The following is an 18980-nucleotide window of genomic DNA, read 5'->3' as shown; positions in this document are numbered from 1 at the left end:
AAGCAGGGGTTAGCTGAGGGTGATTCTCTTTTACCCTGAATAGAGTGAGGGTCCTTGCTTGAACAGGGGGTAACCTGACTGTCAACCAAAGACTCCATTTCTAACAGGCCCCAATCGTGGCGAAACTGGTCTCTGTTTGATTGTGTTCCAGTAAAGAGAGGATCTGTCCTAGCAGTTTGTGCTGGATTGTTCCTATTGGAGCAAGACAGATTTGTATATGAGGGGGTCTAAACTGAGTTGGCATGGTGGGCAAAAGAACAGTGGGTTGGAATGCTACCCTAAATGATTGCCAGCATTCCTCTCATTACCCTTTGCTTGTTTGATTTAACTATTAGGTAATGGCATTGATTTACTGTATACTTTTCTGCATCTTGCAGGACACCCTCCATGTCCATTATTGAAGAGAAATGTAGCATTCCAGATTGTATGGAACAGGAAAAAGCAAGAACACCAAAGCAGAGGCCTAAAAGGTAAAATGTTTGCAATGACTCTTGAATGTCTTGTGAGAACAAGTTCTGTAGCTATATGACATGCATTATTTTATTAACTCGTATTTGTTTTTTCCTCTAACTCTCCCACCCCACTTGCTAGAATGCAAAGTGCACTGCTTACACACAGTTTGCTTAAGTCATATAGTAGCCATGGTGAGGTGACATTTTACACCGATCATTTGTGTATTGGCTTCTATTTTTCACAGAGTCTAATTTAAATATGAATGCATGGCATATCCAAATGAGGTCATATATACACCAAGGGAATGATTTTCCTTAGGACACTCGCATTGAACTCCTGCTTTCTATGTGCCCATATATAGGCTCATCATTATCTGCTGAAGGTTGTGTTTCTTCATAAGTTTCGAACTTTAATCATTGTAGATATTCGTCTAATTTTCAGCTTTCGTTGCAAAATATAAAGAACGTTCTTTGTCTTCCTTTCTAGCTTCTTTCTGTTCCTCTCGAAGGGAACTGTCACAACATGCTGGTGTGGGGGGGGAGAGGGGCTGGGGGGGGGGGGGGTACGGGCTGGGGAGGGGGGGGGGGGCAGTTGCAACCGCCCTTAAGTGGTGACAATTTGAGACTTTGGCATGAAGCCAGGGCCACTTATGAGTGCTTGCTGCAGCATTTCTTTCTTCTCACTCTAGATCCCTTTCGTGCTTGGCCCATTTCAATATTTCTTAGGGTTGGCTTAATAAATGCCGCTTCTGACACTAATTGCAAATCTTGAGAGATAGGTGCATAAGGGACTGTAATGTGCAGAATTATAGGCTTTGTGATTGGCTTAGCAAGCGCTGTGCTTCAGAAATGGAGTTTAGCCGTTGCAAGAAGGAAAGTGGTATCTGCTATTTTCATTGGTCGTCCTGTTCAAAATTAAATCTTGTCTTTACAGAAACCATTTCTGGGGCAGGTATATCCCAGCTCTGGTTGACTGTAGCAAGGCATCAATGCCAAAGTTGTTCAGCATGCCTTTGTTATTCTACTTTGAATTTGCGTTTAATAAGGCTAACTGCGTGGACAGCTTTTTCATGTCTGTTGGTCAAAGAAAACGAGACTCCAGCAGAGGATAATTATTCCTCTTTTATCCGGTTTGCTGTTTTTGCCACCATTTTTCAAAATGGAAATTGGGGAACACACGTAATTCTTTTTTTTATTTTAAAAAAAGGCAATGTAAATATGTGTAATGCAAGCAAATGAAGAACAAATGACAAGAAGAAAACAGAATTAAGAAGTCTAAGGAGATGAGTAGTGTCAACCTTTCTACAGAGTCACCAGGGCCGGAGTCGGGAACAAAAAGCAAGGCTGGAGAAAATGTTGAAACCAGCCACTCCCTTACCCTCCTCATGCAATCTCACTCTTTCCATCCATCCTCCCTTTCTTTCTCCCTTTTTCCATCTTGGATTGCTTTCTCTCTATGTTTACCATCTCGCCCTCTCTTTCTCTGTCGCCTTAAGCCTCCCCGTGCCTGATGCAATTAACCTCGGGTTGCTGAGGAAACTACAGTGCTTACAGTGGGATGAAAGGAGTTGAGGTTCTCTGAAATGAGCGTAGCCTACGTAATTCAGGGTGTGGCTTAAACATAAACCACATTTCTGCGATTCCAATAGTGTTACCCAGTTAGGTTCCTTTGAGTTTTTTTCTGTTATTGTAGCCAGGTCTAAAACAAAACTGACACACAAAACCTAGCCAGTTTTTTTTTTTTTTAAGATAATATTCAAAATGTTCCAATTCTGAAATTGTGAGACTGTGAAATAATCATTACTGATGCCGGTACAAGGGGTATTGGTCTTCAGAGTGTCTCAGTCTCTCCCTTTATGTTCACTCTGTGTTAGGCATGTACATCCTTCTTCTGTCCACATCTCACCCATCTGCATATCTTACACCTCATCACCCCCCAAACACACAAGGCACCCAATCACCTGTAAACACTGCATTTTCTTTTAGTTTTGCTGGTGTCAATATTGTGACAACTGTGCACCTCCTTCACACAGTTGAGATGGAATACATGGCCATTGCTCTGTGCGCACCTCAGAGAGGTCAGATCAAGGATCGGATTATCATGAATTTTGAACACCTTTTTGACTCACTGACCGGCGCAGTGAGAAACTCACTCTGACTTTAGCCTGAACTCCAGAGCGCCCAATTGTGTTAGCAGTTATAAACACTTGGAGGCGATGCAGTTGGAAATTTGCAAGTCATACTCCAAAACTGGTCCCAGGATGCTTGTTTCGGGTCCAGGGAGGACCCGCCTGGCATGGCAAGTGGGGCTGCAATGTTAACATGCAGAGCAGGGTCAGCACTGATTTACAATGGGCCGGGTCCAACTGGGGTGGCATGGTGGGCAACAAAAAAAAAAATGGATTAGGATGTGATGTAGTGCCTTATGGACCCCATTGTTTGATGGCTTTCTCTGAATTACTCATCACCTTCAAATCCAGATGATAGTTTTTTGCCTCTCCTGTGCATCAGTGGTTCTCAAACTTTAGACTTCTGTAGACCCCCAATTTATCACATCTGGAACCTGGGGACCTGAATCATTATTGGAATCCAGGGACCCCACCCACTGAGTTGTTACTGAATGCAGGGGACCCCAGCAAACATAAAAATGTTAATTTTAAAAGGAAGGTTGGAGGGTTTTTAAATTCAATTGGTGCCACACATCATCCTTACTATTTCTGCTTGATGCACCTGCACTGCTCCCACGAATCAATCTGAAGATACTATTTTAATTTTTCTCTTCCATTTTCAAATTCCTTGACATTTACAGTATGTTTTAATTGTACATTTAGCCAATTGATTTATATACACCTTATTTTTCTGTTAATATTAAATTTCTAAACAGTCACAGACCCCCATGGGCAGACTTCGCGGTTCCCCAGGGGGTCCCCAGACCACAGCTTTGAAACCACTGCTTAAGCTGAAAGTTTGGGATTAGTGTCCAATAGAAGGAAGAAGTACCTGGGTATTTGGGTATGGAGAATAAGGTGGATAATCTTTCCTTGGGATTCATTATGCCTCCATGGTCTTAAATAGTCACACTTGTTCTTTGTATAAAGTTATAAGTGAGGTGATTTCTCTCCTTCTCTTTCAGTGTGGAACAATAAAGTTTAGCCCTTTTCCAATAAGTGTTAAGCAGATGGAGGCAGTCAAACAACCTACTCAGTGTTGTTAGACCTGGTTACTTCTACCCAGGAGCTGCTTTGCTTCTCCTCGGTGGTACAACCTCTCATGTTGGGCTGCTAGGATCTGAATATGTGAGATTTTGAAGAAAGATTTCTGCAGTTGACGGGCTGTGCTTTAATATTTTGCTTGGGGTCATTATAATGTCTTACTGGTGCCATAGAAGAGAACAAAAATAGCACCACTTTGAATTTGGGAAAGTTAGAGCGTTTTCAAGCTGGGCTGTTGGTGGCACAGAATGCTGGACGTGATTGGTGGTAGGTGATTTTAAGTAGATACATGTCAACAGTATGTGCCCACCAGGGTCTGCAGTTGTGTCAAAAATGTGCAGGCAAAGGGGACTGGAACATTCAGTGTAGAACTGTGCGACCTCCCCCCAGCACACAGACATCTGGTACCTTCTTGGACACAGCGCTTGCAAATGCTGCATCCTGCCTCTAGAAGCTAAGTGTAAAGAGTTAAAGGAGCACTTTCTTGCTCCTAAAAGCTGTGTTTCGGTAAGTGGTCAGAAACTCACTTGTGCAGGTAAGGGTGGTTCTGCTGCAGATTTAACTTGTCTGTTTTAATGGCCACGATGTGGGAGCTCCAGCCACCTCATGCAACACTGAGGAATAATTGGCAGATGGAGGGAAACTGGAGAAGATGCACAACAGGCTGTAGACAGGATGCTGAGTGGCTCCGAAGAGTGGTTCGGAGATTTTGACTTTGCGATGAACAGACTGCAAAAGGAATCTGCAGTGTTAATGTGGGTCACCTAGTGCAGGGTTCTGAAAAGTCGGTCCTGGAGAGCCGGGTCCATGCCAGATTTTTAGCATATCCACATTTAGAAAAAAGATGTTTCAGAAATCTAGTTTTCTAAATGTGGATATGCTAAAAATCTGGCATGGACCCGGCTCTCCAGGACCGACTTTGCAGAACCCTGACCTAGTGAAACATGACCTCTCGACCAATCTAAACATTTTAGGATTTCCTGCTTCCAAGAGGCGTGAAAGTCTGACTGAGTTGGTTAATGATTTTGTGGAATTTGATGTGCTCTGTGGGAAATAGTTGTACTCCATATTTGTGTATAAGGAATTTTCAGCTCCTACTCAAGACATAGGCAGTGTCTCCCCAAAAAAGGGGCAGATGTTGGAGAGACTGGGTCTTGCAAAGAAAGGGTCATGATCAGTCACACTGTAGTCTACAAGAAGTCTGTTTTGTACAAATGGAGCCAAGGTCATCATCTTCCTGGACTTGACTAGAGAGAATGGATGAAGCGTTGTAATTTCTTATGTTGGAGGAAGTTCAACAAATTGCCTTCAGACAATGATGTGTTAAGCTCATACTCCAGTTTGTGTATAGGCAGCAAGTGCATGTGTTTCTGCTTGCACATGGTGCAGCTCTGTGGCCCTTATTACAAACTCTGGTCTATATTCTGACCCATGCGTAGAAGCTGGATTGCATACTGATTGGAATTATGAAATGAGCGATAATTATTTTGGATGGATACAACTACCTGTGGATTTCTCCCCTTATGAATTCTCCCATGCGGCAGCATCCGATGGAAAATCTTCTTCCCAGCTCTCCAAGTCGACGAGGATGTCACAATTGCACGGCTCTACGCGACTCCGTCGGACATCACCGTGCCACTAAGAGGTCTTTGCCGGCGTGCTGATGTCAGTTCCCTTTTTTCTGTGCCTTCGACGCTAACGGTTTTCTCCTAGCTCTTGCTACTGTTGGAGGTGTTCCATCTTGTTACTAGTTTTAATCCGGTTTCTGGTTACAGTGTCTCCTCCAAGGAAGTCGGGATTTAAGCCATGTCGAGAGTGTGGGGTCGCTTGTCGGTTACTGACCCTCATAATGATTGCCTTTGGTGTCTAAGCTGTGAGCATGACGTTGAGGAGTGTGTTTCCTGCCAGAGCATGAACCCTAAGGCTCTGAAAGAGAGAGAGGCCAAACTCTTTTTGGCCAAGGCAAAGAAGGGGCATAAGAGTCATCACAGATCCTCTTCCCATACTTTGTCGGAGAGACACAAGAAACGACATCGTCATGACTCTCGGCGCCGTTTGGCTCGGAGCCGATCAAGGTCTCCATCTCGACGGCACCATGCGACGTGGGAGGTGAGTCCGACGGTGACTCCGCAACCTCAGAGCCCTCAGGCGTCTCCAGCGCCGTCAGTCTTCGAGGCAGTGGCACCTCCAGAGGCTCCTCGATTTTCACCTGCTGCTCATGATTCCGACGTTCCGTAAGCACAGGTGCAACATGGAGACCAGAGGTATCCTACCTTCCCAGCTCCGGGAGCAAATCCGGCGGCATTTTTAAATGCCATGTTCTCGATGTTTAATGCTATGGCCCCTGCTGGTGCACCGGCTGGTCCCACGGGTCCGTTGGCATTTTTGTTGGGCTCCTTACAAGGCGGCGCTGTTCATGCCCTTCTATCCGGCTGAGGGTTCCGGTTCGGCACCGATGACGTCGCCTCGAGGTCCTGTGGTTCCGATGACGTCGCCTTCCAGACCTATGGCGCCGATCTCATCGCCCCGTCAGTCGACGCCGATGGTGAAGCCTCAAGTGTCCTCGGCGCCGTTGGGATCCACTCTGGCACCGGATCCGAATGATGGATTCGACCGAAGCCAACCTTCCTCTCCTGTTCTGCGTCTTCAAGTTTTGAAGTCAGTGTCATCGACATCGGCCAATTCTATGTCGATGGAGCCCTTGGGAGAATAGCAAGGGCTGGATTCGGCCATTGGGCTTGACACTTCCCCGGAATGGGACCTATCTTCACCGGGGGAGTTCACGGAGGAGGCGGCCTCCTTCCACACGGTGATTAGGAAGGCGGTGAACCTTTTAGATCTACCGTTGCCTGCTGCAGAGGTTAAGACAAACATTTTGACGGAGGTCCTACACCCTTCTTCAATTTCTGCGGATCCTTTGCTTCCGTTCAACGATCCTCTTACGGAGCTCATACTAGAGCTTTGGAGGATGCCTGTGTCATCACCTGCTGTTAATAGGTCTGTGGCAAGAAGGTACGGAGTGGCGCCTGGAGATCCGGGGTTCTTTTAGAAACATCCTACCCCGGAGAGCCTGGTTGTTCAGGCCTCTTGCTCTACACGGTCTGCTCCAGGCTCCTTCCCTGTGATTCCATCGGACAGGGAATCCAAAAGCATGGAGCAATCGGCAAAGAAAACTTTCTCTTCTTGCAGCATGGCTCTCAAGTCTGTGAATGCTACCTGTGTTCTTGGTAGATACGTACACACCCTGATGGAATCGGCTAGGGCTGTGGTTCCTGACCTGCCGCAGGATGTACAGGGTCAATTTGGTGAACTTCTATCTGATGCTCAGGCTGCAGCAAAACAGATAATCCAGTCTGGTCAGGATTCCACGGTCTCGGTGGCCAGGGCAATAGGTACCTCTATTGCTACCAGGAGGCACGCTTGGTTGAGGTCCTCTGGGTTTTCTTCTGATGTGCAGACTACTTTATTGGATTTGTTCTTTGATGGAGAGAAACTGTTTGGTGATAAAGCGGACTCTGCCCTAGAGTGTTTTAAAGATAGTCGGGCCACAGCAAAGTTCTTGGGGTTTGGGCGTGGAGCCGTCAACCGTGGGAGACCCCAGTCCACAGTCCAACAGCCTGCCAGCCTCCCATATAGATCCTTTTGAGGGCGGGGAGGGTTCGGACAAGAAGGGCCACCCAGCGACACCTTGCATCATCCTCTTCCTCTTGAGGACAACAACAAGGGAAGCAGCCCTAGTTTTCTCCCCATTTTTGACCACCCTTCTCCTGTAGGGTGAAGATTATGTCTTGTTCTCCACGAGTGGGAGTTAATTACATCAGACTCATGGGTTCTGAACATTGTGAGAAAAGGATATGCTCTCACTTTTCAGGAGTTTCCTCCTCCCATCCCTCCCCGTCCCTTGTTTTGTTCAGAAGACCATCTCCAGTTGTTGCAGCAGGAAGTTCAGATCTTCTTGTCAAAAGGTAAAGTGGAGTTGGTTCCAGAGCAGGAAAAGGGTCAACGTTGTTATTCAAGATAATTCCTTGATCCCCAAGAAGGACGTTTGTGTGAGACCAATCCTAGACCTGAGGATTTTGAATTGGTGCCTCAAACAGGAGAAATTCAAGATGCTGACTCTAGCACAGGTACTTCTGGCATTGAACAAAGAGGATTGGATGGTGTCTGTCAACTTGCAGGATGCTTACTTTCATATCCCTATACTCAAGTCGCACAGGAAGTATCTCTGGTTTGTGGTGGGGTTGCAGCATTACCAGTTTGCGGTCCTTCCATTTGGTCTTTCTTCAGCACCTCGAGTCTTCACAAAGGTGATGGCAGTGGTGGCAGCAAGTCTCAGAAGGAAGGGGATATCTGTATTCCCTTACCTGGACGATTGGTTGATCAAAGCAAAGTCTCCAGAGCTTGTGTTGCGTCACTTGCAGATGACATCTCAGTTGTTGTTGAGTCTGGGTTTTACGATAAATGTACCCAAGTCTCAATTGGAGCCCTCTCAACGCCTCCTGTTCATAGGGGCAGTACTGGATACTACATTGAATCGGGCCTATCCTCCGCCTCAGCGGATTCAGGACATTTAGGCATTGATTCCAATGTTTCAAAATGGAGCGGTTGTTCCAGTCCTCAAGGTCTTACGCCTGCTCGGTCTGTTCGCTTCTTGCATTCTGTTGGTCACTCACGCACGTTAGCACATGAGGGCTCTCCAATGGTGCCTCTGCAGGCAGTGGTTTCAACACAAAGGGGATCTCGAGGAGTCGATAACGATCTCCAGAGACGCTGGAGCAGTTCTAAGATGGTGGGCTGTGGACGGCAACCTTTCTCAAGGAAGGCCGTTTTCACTGCCGCCTCCGGTGGCCATGGTCATGACGGATGCTTCCACTTTAGGGTGGGGAGCTTATCCGGTGGACCTGGAGATCAAGGGTCGTTGGTCTCCAGTGGAACAGACTTTTCATATAAAACTGTTGGAATTGCGGGCGATACTTCTGGCTCTCAAGGCCTTCCTCCCGTCCCTCCACAGTCAGTGAGTTCAGGTCCTGACAGACAAAACTACTGTGATGTGGTATATAAACAAGCAGGGAGGAGTAGGGTCATATCTTCTCTGCAGGGAAGCTCTGCGTCTCTGGTCATGGCTTCAGGACCATCGGATTTGCTTGATAGCGAATCATCTGGCCGGATTGCTCAACGTACGTGCAGACACTCTCAGTCGACATTTTTCGGTCAATCACGAGTGGCGTCTCCATCCGGATCTGGTCCTGCACATCTTTCAGATGTGGGGTTCTCCAGGGATAGATCTGTTTGCCACTCTGGAGAACACGCACTGACCGTCATTCTGCAGCCTCCAGTATCCGGTGCAAGGAGCTTTGGGGGATGCGTTTCAGATATCTTTGTGCAACCAGTTGCTTTGCGCATTTCCCCCCATACCCTTGATCCCTCGGGTTCTGAGGAAGATTCGCTAAGATCAGGCTCAGGTCATTTTAATAGCCCAGGATTGGCCACGAATGGTGTGATACACAGACCATTTTCAACTCTTGCTGTGCCCTCCACTCTGTCTCCCTCTCAGGGCAGATCTCCTCTCGCAATCGCAGGGGCAGGTTCTACACCCCCACCTCCAAAGCCTGCATCTTCATGCCTGGAGATTGAACGGGGCAACCTGAGTTCTTTTTCTCTCCCACCAGATGTAGTGGATGTTATTTTATCGGCCAGGCGACACTCCACTAAGACAGTTTATGCCGGCAGGTGGTTTGGTTTGGAGAAAGGCAAATTGACCCTTTGAGGGCCCACCTCTCTGATATTTTATTATTTGCTTTAGATTTAGCAAAGAAGGGTTGTGCAGTGGCTACAGTTAAGGGTTATTTGGCTGCTCTGTCAGCCTTTCTTTGCCTCCCGGATCAGCCTTTCTTTGCCTCCCGGATCAGCCTTTCTTTGCCTCCCGGATCAGCCTTTCTTTGCCTCCCAGATCAGCCTTTCTTTGCCTCCCGGATCAGCCCTCCTTTGCCTCCCGGATCAGCCTTCCTTTGCCTCCCGGATCAGCCCTCCTTGTTAAAGTCGCCTATTGTGATTAAGTTCTTGAAGGGTTTAGTTAATAGGTTTCCTCCCACTCCTTTTCATATGCCTCAGTGGGACCTAAATCTGGTTTTAACCTTTTTAATGGGGTCACCTTTCATACCCATCCACTCTTGCCCGCTAAGGTTTCTGGTGCTTAAAACAGTTTTTCTCATTGCTATAACCTCGGCTAGGCGGGTTGGTGAGCTTCAAGCTCTTTCTGTTAAACCCCCCTTCACCTTGTTCTTCCCGGATAAAGTGGTGTTGAAAACCAGTGTGTCTTTCCTTCCAAAAGTTGTCACTCCTTTTCATATAGGGCAGACCATTACCTTTCCATCTTTCTACCCTCCTCCTCACCCCTCGAAGGAGGGAGAGAGGCTTCACCGTTTGGACCCTAAAAGGGCTCTTAGTTTTTAGATTGAAAGGACAAAAGACTTTTGCCTGGAGGACCAGCTGTTCGTGGGGTATATTGGACAGAGGAAGGGCAGAGCAGTCCATAAAAGAACAATCTCCAGGTGGGTCATTCTTTGTATCAAGATTTGCTACTCGTTGGCAAAGAACAATCCCCCTGAGGGTATCAGGGCCCATTCCACCAGGGCTAAGACCGCTACTTCGGCCCTGGCAAGAGGGGTTCCAGTGGTGGATATTTGCAAGGCAGCAACTTGGGCGTACCTCCACACCTTCGCAAAGCATTATTGTTTGGATTTGGAGGTTAGGAGGGATGGCCATTTTGCACGATCTGTATTGCAGTACTTCTTGGTGTAACCAGTCAGGCTCCCACCTCCGAGTGTGGTACTGCTTTGGGACTCTATTCATAAGGTGAGGAATACACCGGTAGTTGTATCCATTAGAAGAACAAGTTACTTACCTTCGGTAACGCTTTTTCTGGTGGATACAATAGCTACCTGTGGATTCCTCACAGTCCCACCCGCCTCCCCGTTGCCTGTCTGGTTACACTAAGATATGTGGTTTTATAGGTGTATATATATTGATGTCTTTTCTGTATATATAAATGATGGTTTTGATTATATTGCATCATGGTGGCTTTATGTAGATATGTATTTATTGGAGCTATTGTGAGGTCGTTTTTCACCTGTTCGCCTCAAAGGCACGTAAAAAATAGGTGAAACTGATGTCAGCACGCTGGCGAGGACCTCTTATTGGCATGGTGACGTCAGACGGAGTCGCGTGGAACCGTGCAATTGTGACGTCCTCGTCGACGTGGAGAGCTGGGAAGAAGATTTTCCGTCTGATGCTGGCGCATGGGAGAATTCATAAAGTGAGGAATCCACAGGTAGCTATTGTATCCACCAGAAAAAGCGTTACCGAAGGTAAGTAACCTCTTCTTCACTGACACATTTCCCACTGATAGACTCTGGCAGGTCAATCCTACCAACATTTATATTGGGGAATAATGCAAGAAAAGTCAAAACATGCTGAATTCAGTATGTTAAATACTGATTGAGCATGTTATGTCTTGTGTGCAAGTTGAACTCAGAATAGAAGGTAATTACGAAAAATATTAAATCCCTCACACTGTGGTAATTGTATTTACCAGGTGTGGTAAAAACCTCACCCTATTCCAACTAACTTCTAGCGGGGGCCCTAATATTTCTGATGGGGAATGGAATCGTCCTTTACAGCCAGGCATTTGTTGTGACAAAGTAGTGATTATTTTAGTAATACAGTTCTTGGAAGTATATTTTGTGGGACTGGATAGAGGTATGACCTTATTTCACCTGTGTCTCGCTAATCCTTTGAACTGGCCTTCCTGCCTTGGCAGAGAGGCATGAAATCTATGAATAATTATTATAATAAACCCTCTCGAAACAAAAAATCTGCCTCCAACTGTACCAACACTGGCCTTTCTTATCAGCACATTAGTGATCTGATGTATGTTTTGAGTTTATCTAATGTCAAAATGGAATCACTAGAAATGACTTCTAACTCAGAGAGGCCCTGACGCTTATAGCCTGTAGCTCAGAAAAAATATTCAACAAGGAGAGATAAGTATTGTCCACTCCTTGACTCCAACATTATGTTAAGCCCCGGATTATGTTTATGTTAAGGCCAGGAACGACTAGCTAGCTCCGAAAGGTTAATTTTGACTTATGTCTGGATGACATGCTAATCTCTGTCCTTGAGAATGGCTCTGAATATAAACTTGAAAAGGTCCTTGTGAGCGTCCGGGGAACCCAGACGCAGACCGGAATTCCCCCAGGGGCACACCCGCGAACGCCTACACTGACCCGGAAGTGATAGGAGCCAGTGTTGCCAGATTTCACAAGCCTTCTATAGCCCAAAGTAAGCCCAAATGAACCGGTCCCAGCCCAAAAAATAGCCCAAACTTTTAACACTGAACTAATGCAATCGTAGGCTGAAGCAAACATTTTAAAGCATAAATCTAATTTCTATTGTAGGCAAATATGTGAAACTAACAGTGCCTAGATTATTCATTGCATTACACACTAAAAATGGAAATAAACATGGAAAAATGGTCACTCACTTTTTATGATGAGCAGCAAATTGGAACAAGTAGTAAATCTGGACTTGGTGAGAGACGTAAATCTTTGATTATGTCCACAGCAGTCCTTCTTTGACAAACCTTTTGACACTGAAGCCTGCAGCAGCTACTTTATTTTCTTTTGTTTGGAGACTGAAAGATGAACATCACTTTGATCAAGTTCACAGCAGTCCTTTTGACACCAGTTTTGGCATTGGAGCCCTTTGTAGCAGGCAGATCATTTTCCTTCGGTTGTAGACAGAAAGCAAGGGCAGAAGCCACTTCCTAGGCAGCAATAAACTTGTTTCACAGTGTGAGGCATGCACCAGTAACTAAACATGGCTGGTAAAGTGAAACTGCGAATGGTTCATTCAATCACATACAGTTTGATCCTTTCTCGGATTCACAGCTTTTGGCTGAACATCGCTTTCATCAACTTCACAGCAGTCCTTTTGACACCAGTTTTGGCATTGGAGCCCTTTGTAGCAGGCAGATCATTTTCTTTCGGTTGCAGACAGAAAGCAAGGGCAGAAGCCACTTCCTAGGCCGCAAGATGCTTGTTACAGAGTGCAGGGCATGCACCGGTAAGTAAACATGGCTGGTAAAGTGAAACTGCGAATGGTTCATTCAATCACCTACTCTGTTTGCTGCAGGTTGTTTCAAATCATTGGAATGGGCATGCAATTTTTTATGGCAGTACTTGAATGCAGCCTTGGTATCAGCTCATTTTACAGGGCATTCAGTCCTTTTAATTCAGAAACCACTACTACTCCTTTTATTATATTGAGCCCACTTGCCCATGTTGCAATAATTAACCTGCAACTGTTTGGCAGCTGGGATAACCAGCTCAATGAATAACTGTCTTGTTGAGACGACCGGCGACTACCTGAAACTGCAAGAGAAAGTGACCATCTCTACATCTGTACTGGCATAACTCTGGCAGTCCTAGAGCTAATACATGGCAATTGCACCGTCTTCATCGAAGTAAGGAAAGATAGATTTTCCTGCTCTTGATACGTTTCGTAGAGAATTCTTGATGCATACCAGTGGTACACATAGGACACAACAGAAAAGTGTAACTTTTAAGACATCATATATTGCTTGAAAAACATACTTGGCTGGTGGTAAAGGGAAACTACAAATGGTTCATTGAATCAGGTTCTGATGCAATTCTGATTTCTCTCCTTTTCTAGCCATTTGATATAATTTGAAGTGGCAGCAAAAAGGATCACAGACACACTAGGTGCATTAGAATGTAAATGCTGGCGTGTTCGACAATTGTAAATCTCAATCACGAAGGTTGCAAGGAGATGTGGCTGTAAAAGGGTCCATTGCGAATAGTTATTCTCTTTCACCTTTAGACCGTAAGCAAGTCCAACATCCATATTAAGACATGTACTTTTAAGTAAACAAAGCTGGTAACGGGAAACTGCAAATGACTCTTGGCATCACTCAAGGGTTGCAAGAACGTTAAGTGCCAGATTCCATTTTCTGTACAGGGCGGCTTTAATCCCATACTGCTAAGGTAGCTGCTTACAACTGTGTGATGATTTTAACTATAGTACTTTAGGCACAAGAGCATGGATTTTCTCCCCGCCTACTTCCACAGAGCCACCGATCAATAAAGAGATATCCAGATTTTCCCAAATCTTGTTGCAGCCTTTCTTTAAAATAGGGGTGCCAATCTCTTCATCTCTTACTGGCATAAATGTGGTGATCCTAGAGTTAATACATAACAGTGGCAGAGGATCCATTAAAGTAAGCTCATGGAAACAATGGGTGCCTGCAGCATCAGTGCAGTTATACACTTCCATTCATAAATTTACCAGGTCTGATGTCTTAGCAAATGAGCATAAATTGTTTTGGGACTTCAACCGTAGATCATCTCTGCATCTGTACTGGCATAACTGTGGTAGTCCTAGAGCTAATACATGGCAATGGTAAGGTCTTCATCGAAGTAAGGAAAAATAGGTTTGTCTGCTCATGATAAATTTGATTGCGCATTCTTGATGCATACCAGTGCTAGACATAGGACACCATACAAAAGTGTAATTTTAAGATATGATGACACATTTCTGGAGCATCTTTCCTGCAGGATATTGTGCTAAAGTGTAATTTTAAGGCATCATTGTTCTATTAAACGCTCTACACAATCTGCCATCACTAGTCCTGCATTTCACAAGGCGAAATTAATGTCAGGGACAGGCCTCCATCCAATGTGAGATATAAATACCTGTAGTAGGCCCAGCGTTTTGGTGAGTGGAAAAAACAGTTGTAAGTTTCTCTGATCATCAATTCTATATTACCTGGAATGCCCCTTATTGCTTTCTTAGCAATGGTCTTAAAGAACTGGTAAATGCAGCACACAAGTTGCAAGGAAGGTTGCTTATCTTTCAAAAAGGTGAATGCTGAGTGATGCTTTCTGCACATGACGCTTGCCCCATCTATGCCTATTAAATTTCCAATCTCAAGGCTACAAACTTCAAGCAAGTTCTTTACTTCAATGTACGTAGCTTAAAGTAGGAGAAACTGGAGTATGGCGCTCTTCTGGGCTTGGCGCCACCATCAGGATTGCCATGCAGTGCTCTGGGATGGACAGTGGCAAGAGCAGCTCTGAGAAAGTGTTCTTCTGGTCCTGTCACTAGAGGGCAGGCAGGCAGGGCTCCTTATGCAGCTAACAGTGGTGAGGGCAGGTCTGAGAAAGTATTCTTCTGGTCCTGTCACTAGAGGGCGGAAAGGCAGGGCTCCTTCTGCAGCTGACAGTGGCAAGAGCAGGTCTGAGAAAGTATTCTTCTGGTCCTGTCACTAGAGGGCTGGCTGGCATGGCTCCTTCTGCAGCTGACAGTGGTCGAGGGCAGGTCTGAGAAAGTGTTCTTCTGGTCCTGTCACTAGAGGGCAGGCAGGCAGGGCTCCTTCTGCAGCTGACAGTGGCAAGAGCAGGTCTGAGAAAGTATTCTTCTGGTCCTTTAACTAGAGGGCTGGCTGGCATGAGTCCTTCTGCAGCTGACAGTGGTCGAGGGCTGGTCTGAGAAAGTGTTCTTCTGGTCCTGTCACTAGAGGGCTGGCAGGCATGGCTCCGTCTGCAGCCAACAGTGGCAAGGGCAGGTCCGAGCTGCATGCATTCCTTGGGGGACGGCTGAATTTCACAACTTTAATCATACATACTGCTATTAAATTTTGCAAGCAATTCCGGGAGAGGCACAAACGAATAGGACTCAATTTCAATGTGTTTGTCCAAACTTTATGTAGAGAATATTTGATAGTAGTTTTAGGCCCATTCTATTTCGTCTATCATTTTTCAGCAGCGTCATTTGGGAAAATATCCTTTCAACATGAGCATTGGATATCGGGAGTGTCAACATTTTTATAGCACCCATTGCAAGCTCGTGAAAGCAATGTTTGCCAGCAGCATCAGTGTAGTTATACACTTCCATCCAGAAGGATTCCATGTTAGAAGTCTCAGGAAATGAACATGAGGATATCATTCTCCACTGAGACTCTAGTACTTCAAATTGGTATGTGAAAAAGGTATGTGGTAAGTCAGTTACAGGAGGTTTGCAATCTGCAAGCACTTTTTGGGGACTCAAAACTTCTATCTTTTTAAGCATGCTTAGTGACTCTGGAAGGCGAAATTGATATTCACATGCCAATACTTTCAAGAACTCTAGGCACCTTTTCACAATGCCATCCTTTGAAACAGAGGTGAGTTTACTTTCTTCCAGCTTCTTACGGAAAGCAAGACCAAGATCCACATCCTCTTGAGAAAGATAAATGGCAGAACTTTGTAAATCTAGGCTCTGCAACTGTTCTTGAGGATTACTGGTAAAAACACTTGGTTTAAGTATCCTTTTCAGTGTGGACACATACAGAGTATATAGGTCACGAAAGATGTGAAGTGCATCTCCCCATTCCAGCTGAAAGATTTTATTAACAACTTTTATGTCTTGAAGAATAGGCTTTAAGAAAGTAAGGTAAAGTAGGTTGGTCTCATCGTGATACATTTCTTGGAGCATCCTTGCTGCATAGCAGTGTTCCACAGATGATGCTGTGCTAAAGTGTAAGCTTAAGGCATCATATTGTTCTAATAAACGATCTACACAATCTGCCATCACTAGCCACCGTGTTTCGCAAGGCGAAAATAATTTGAGGGGCATGCCTCCGCCCAATGTCAAATACAATTCCCTGTAGTCGGCCTGGCGTTTTGGGGAGTGGGAATACCAGTTGTATGTTTCTCTGATCATGAATGCTCCTTATTGCTTTCTTTGCAAAGATGTCCAGGGAGTGACAAATGCAGCGCACAAGTTGCAAGGAAGGTTGCTTATCTCGCAACAAGGTGAATGCTGAGTGATGTTTTCCGCACATGACGCTTGCTCCATCAGTGCCTATGCCTATTAAATTTTCAGTCTCAAGGTTACAACTTTCAAGCAAGCTTAACAATGCATTTGCTATATCTTCGGCACAGGCCTGATTTAATTCTAGCATTCCAAGGAAGGTGCTTACTAATTTTTTATGCTTTATGCTGAAATACTTCACACAAATGCAAAGCAGTTTTTTTTACTTCAATGTCTGTTGATTCATCAATTAATAAGGAGTACGGTGATGTTCCGATATCTTTCAGCATTTCGTCTTTGAAGTATGGGCCCAACACAGAAGTAATTAGTGCTGTACATTTGGTACGGTGCATTCGGAAGGCAGGGAATTCATCCTTCAAAATTTCACCATATCCATCTATATTATTTATGGATGTGCAACAAGCAGTTTGTATGGCAAACCTAATTTCTCTTCTTTTCTGGTTATTAGATAATGAAGGAATGGGTTGTACAAAGGATGCCATGGAAGCACTTGCTGAATTACAGCGAGAGCGGTGTTTTGTGGTTGCTGCATGTTGCTTCAAATCGTTATAATGGGCACGCAGGTCTACATGGCAGTACTTGCAGGCCGCTTTGGAATTATCTGATTTGACAGGGGCAATCCATCTTTTTAATTCAGGATCCAACTCCCACTCTTTTCTGTATATTTTTTTATATTGTGCCCACTTGCCCATGGTGCAACAATTAAACTGCCAGGTCAGCTGGGAACTGATCAATGATGAACTATGTCAAGATGAGAGCCCAGGGGACTACCTGAAACTGCAAAAGAAATTGCAATCATTGTCCCTAGTTCACTGATAATCATGTGCAAAGCAATAAATAAAACACTATCTAGAATTGCCAATGGTTATTGAGCATACCTCTACTTTAAGTGTCCAAGGATGTCATGTACTTATTTTGGGGTACAACACAAGTGAATTCAATGGAGATACAAAGTGGTGTTGACTCTACGCTGGGGCAAGTGATTTGTTTCAGGCAGACAATTGACTCTTTGGATTTGTCATGTTTTGAAATGGGGAATGAGCCAAAGGATGGCAACTCCCTCGTATTCAAGGTTAAGTAAGAGGTATGCTCTAGCTTTAGAACTGGTTTTACAATAAAGCAACAACTCACCGATAACAGCAAAAAGTTATACATCTTAATGGACTACCCCTCATACTTACTCAATTTTTCATGCCGAACTCAAGTTTGTGGAAAGCAGACCCAATGCTGTTTTCCCTTTGCATTTTACAGTTCAAGTCCTGTTAATCCCAATATGTCAGCTCCAACATGCAAAGATAACATTTGCTACATTAGCTCAGTCATTAACCTATGATAATCAACACCCCCCAAATGGATTCAAAGCACAACCTTTGTTCTTATCACTGCCTTCCAGATGCACACGGTAGATAAAGGTGAAATGCAAGTAGCCATCTAGCATTCCCAGTGTGTATCTGCAGTCTGCTCAACTACTGTTCTACTTTCTGGAGTTTTCATTAAATGGGCAGCAGACCAACATTTCACTCATTTCCTGCCTCCTTCGGACGTACTTAGGCACTAGCCCTACACTTGTTTTAGCGGGCTACCTCTACCCTGGCAGTGGAGGTCAACAGGGCCCTGCAGAAACATACATCCTTGTGTGAGGTGAAAAAGGCTGTTTGTGCGAGGCGATAAACACCCTTCTGCAAATTGCTACCAGAGGCCAGAACACAGTGACCCAAACTCCGTGAACTTGAACTTAAATTATTGGTAAAGGCTAGTGTTTTGTGTCAAATGCAAGCAATGGCTACGCTGAGCAGAGCATGACTACAAGTGATGTCAATAATTTAGGCACTAAGATCACGAACAGAACCATGCAGTGAGGCTGTGCACTGACCATGTACCCTAATTTCGCTTAGCTCAGCCAATGAGACCACATTTGTGCTTGCACTGCCTGCAACTGGAGTGAAATAAATGAATAAATCAGCTGAGCACACAGCTCAAAGTGCATTAAAAAAAGTATGGGAACAGTGATGCTGCATGCAATGGGGCAGGGTTAAACGTGTGCCTAAAAAAAAATATATATATATTCTGTTTCAGGCAGCCACATACATAACTCATGCCTTAAAATAAAAAAAGTTAAGTTAATCACTGTATATTATGAAACCTTTATTAGTTAATGCACTGAAAGGTCTGTGTGTAACCAAAAAGCCACAGAATTAAATATTCACTGCTGCAATGGAGAATTGTGTATTGTGCAAATGTAAGTCATTAGGTTAAACTTGCATTACTGGCAGTATAAGACAGACTGCTACCAAACGTGCAAAAAAGTTTCAGATAAAATGGTTTAAGTAATACCCAAACTGAATGATTTATTTTTATTTAAATGTCCTGCAAAGCACACACTGCACTACTCAGCTGGTAACCCCCTTGCATTACCAGACGAACA

The 18980-nt window shown here is 44.8% G+C and overlaps 1 protein-coding gene across 1 annotated transcript in view; it reads left to right on the top strand.

Annotated features, from left to right (window-relative positions):
* CCDC60 (coiled-coil domain containing 60) overlaps positions 1-18980 on the top strand; it is a 493444-nt gene that overhangs the window by 416658 nt on the left and 57806 nt on the right. The window contains exon 10 of the mRNA XM_069214471.1: positions 378-470. Within this exon, the coding sequence (XP_069070572.1) occupies positions 378-470 (93 nt within the window). The remainder of the gene's footprint in view (positions 1-377; positions 471-18980) is intronic.

The sequence above is a fragment of the Pleurodeles waltl genome, chromosome 11 (assembly GCF_031143425.1).
Source record: "Pleurodeles waltl isolate 20211129_DDA chromosome 11, aPleWal1.hap1.20221129, whole genome shotgun sequence".
Taxonomy (NCBI): domain Eukaryota; kingdom Metazoa; phylum Chordata; class Amphibia; order Caudata; family Salamandridae; genus Pleurodeles; species Pleurodeles waltl.
This window is presented reverse-complemented; position numbering and strand designations above follow the sequence as displayed.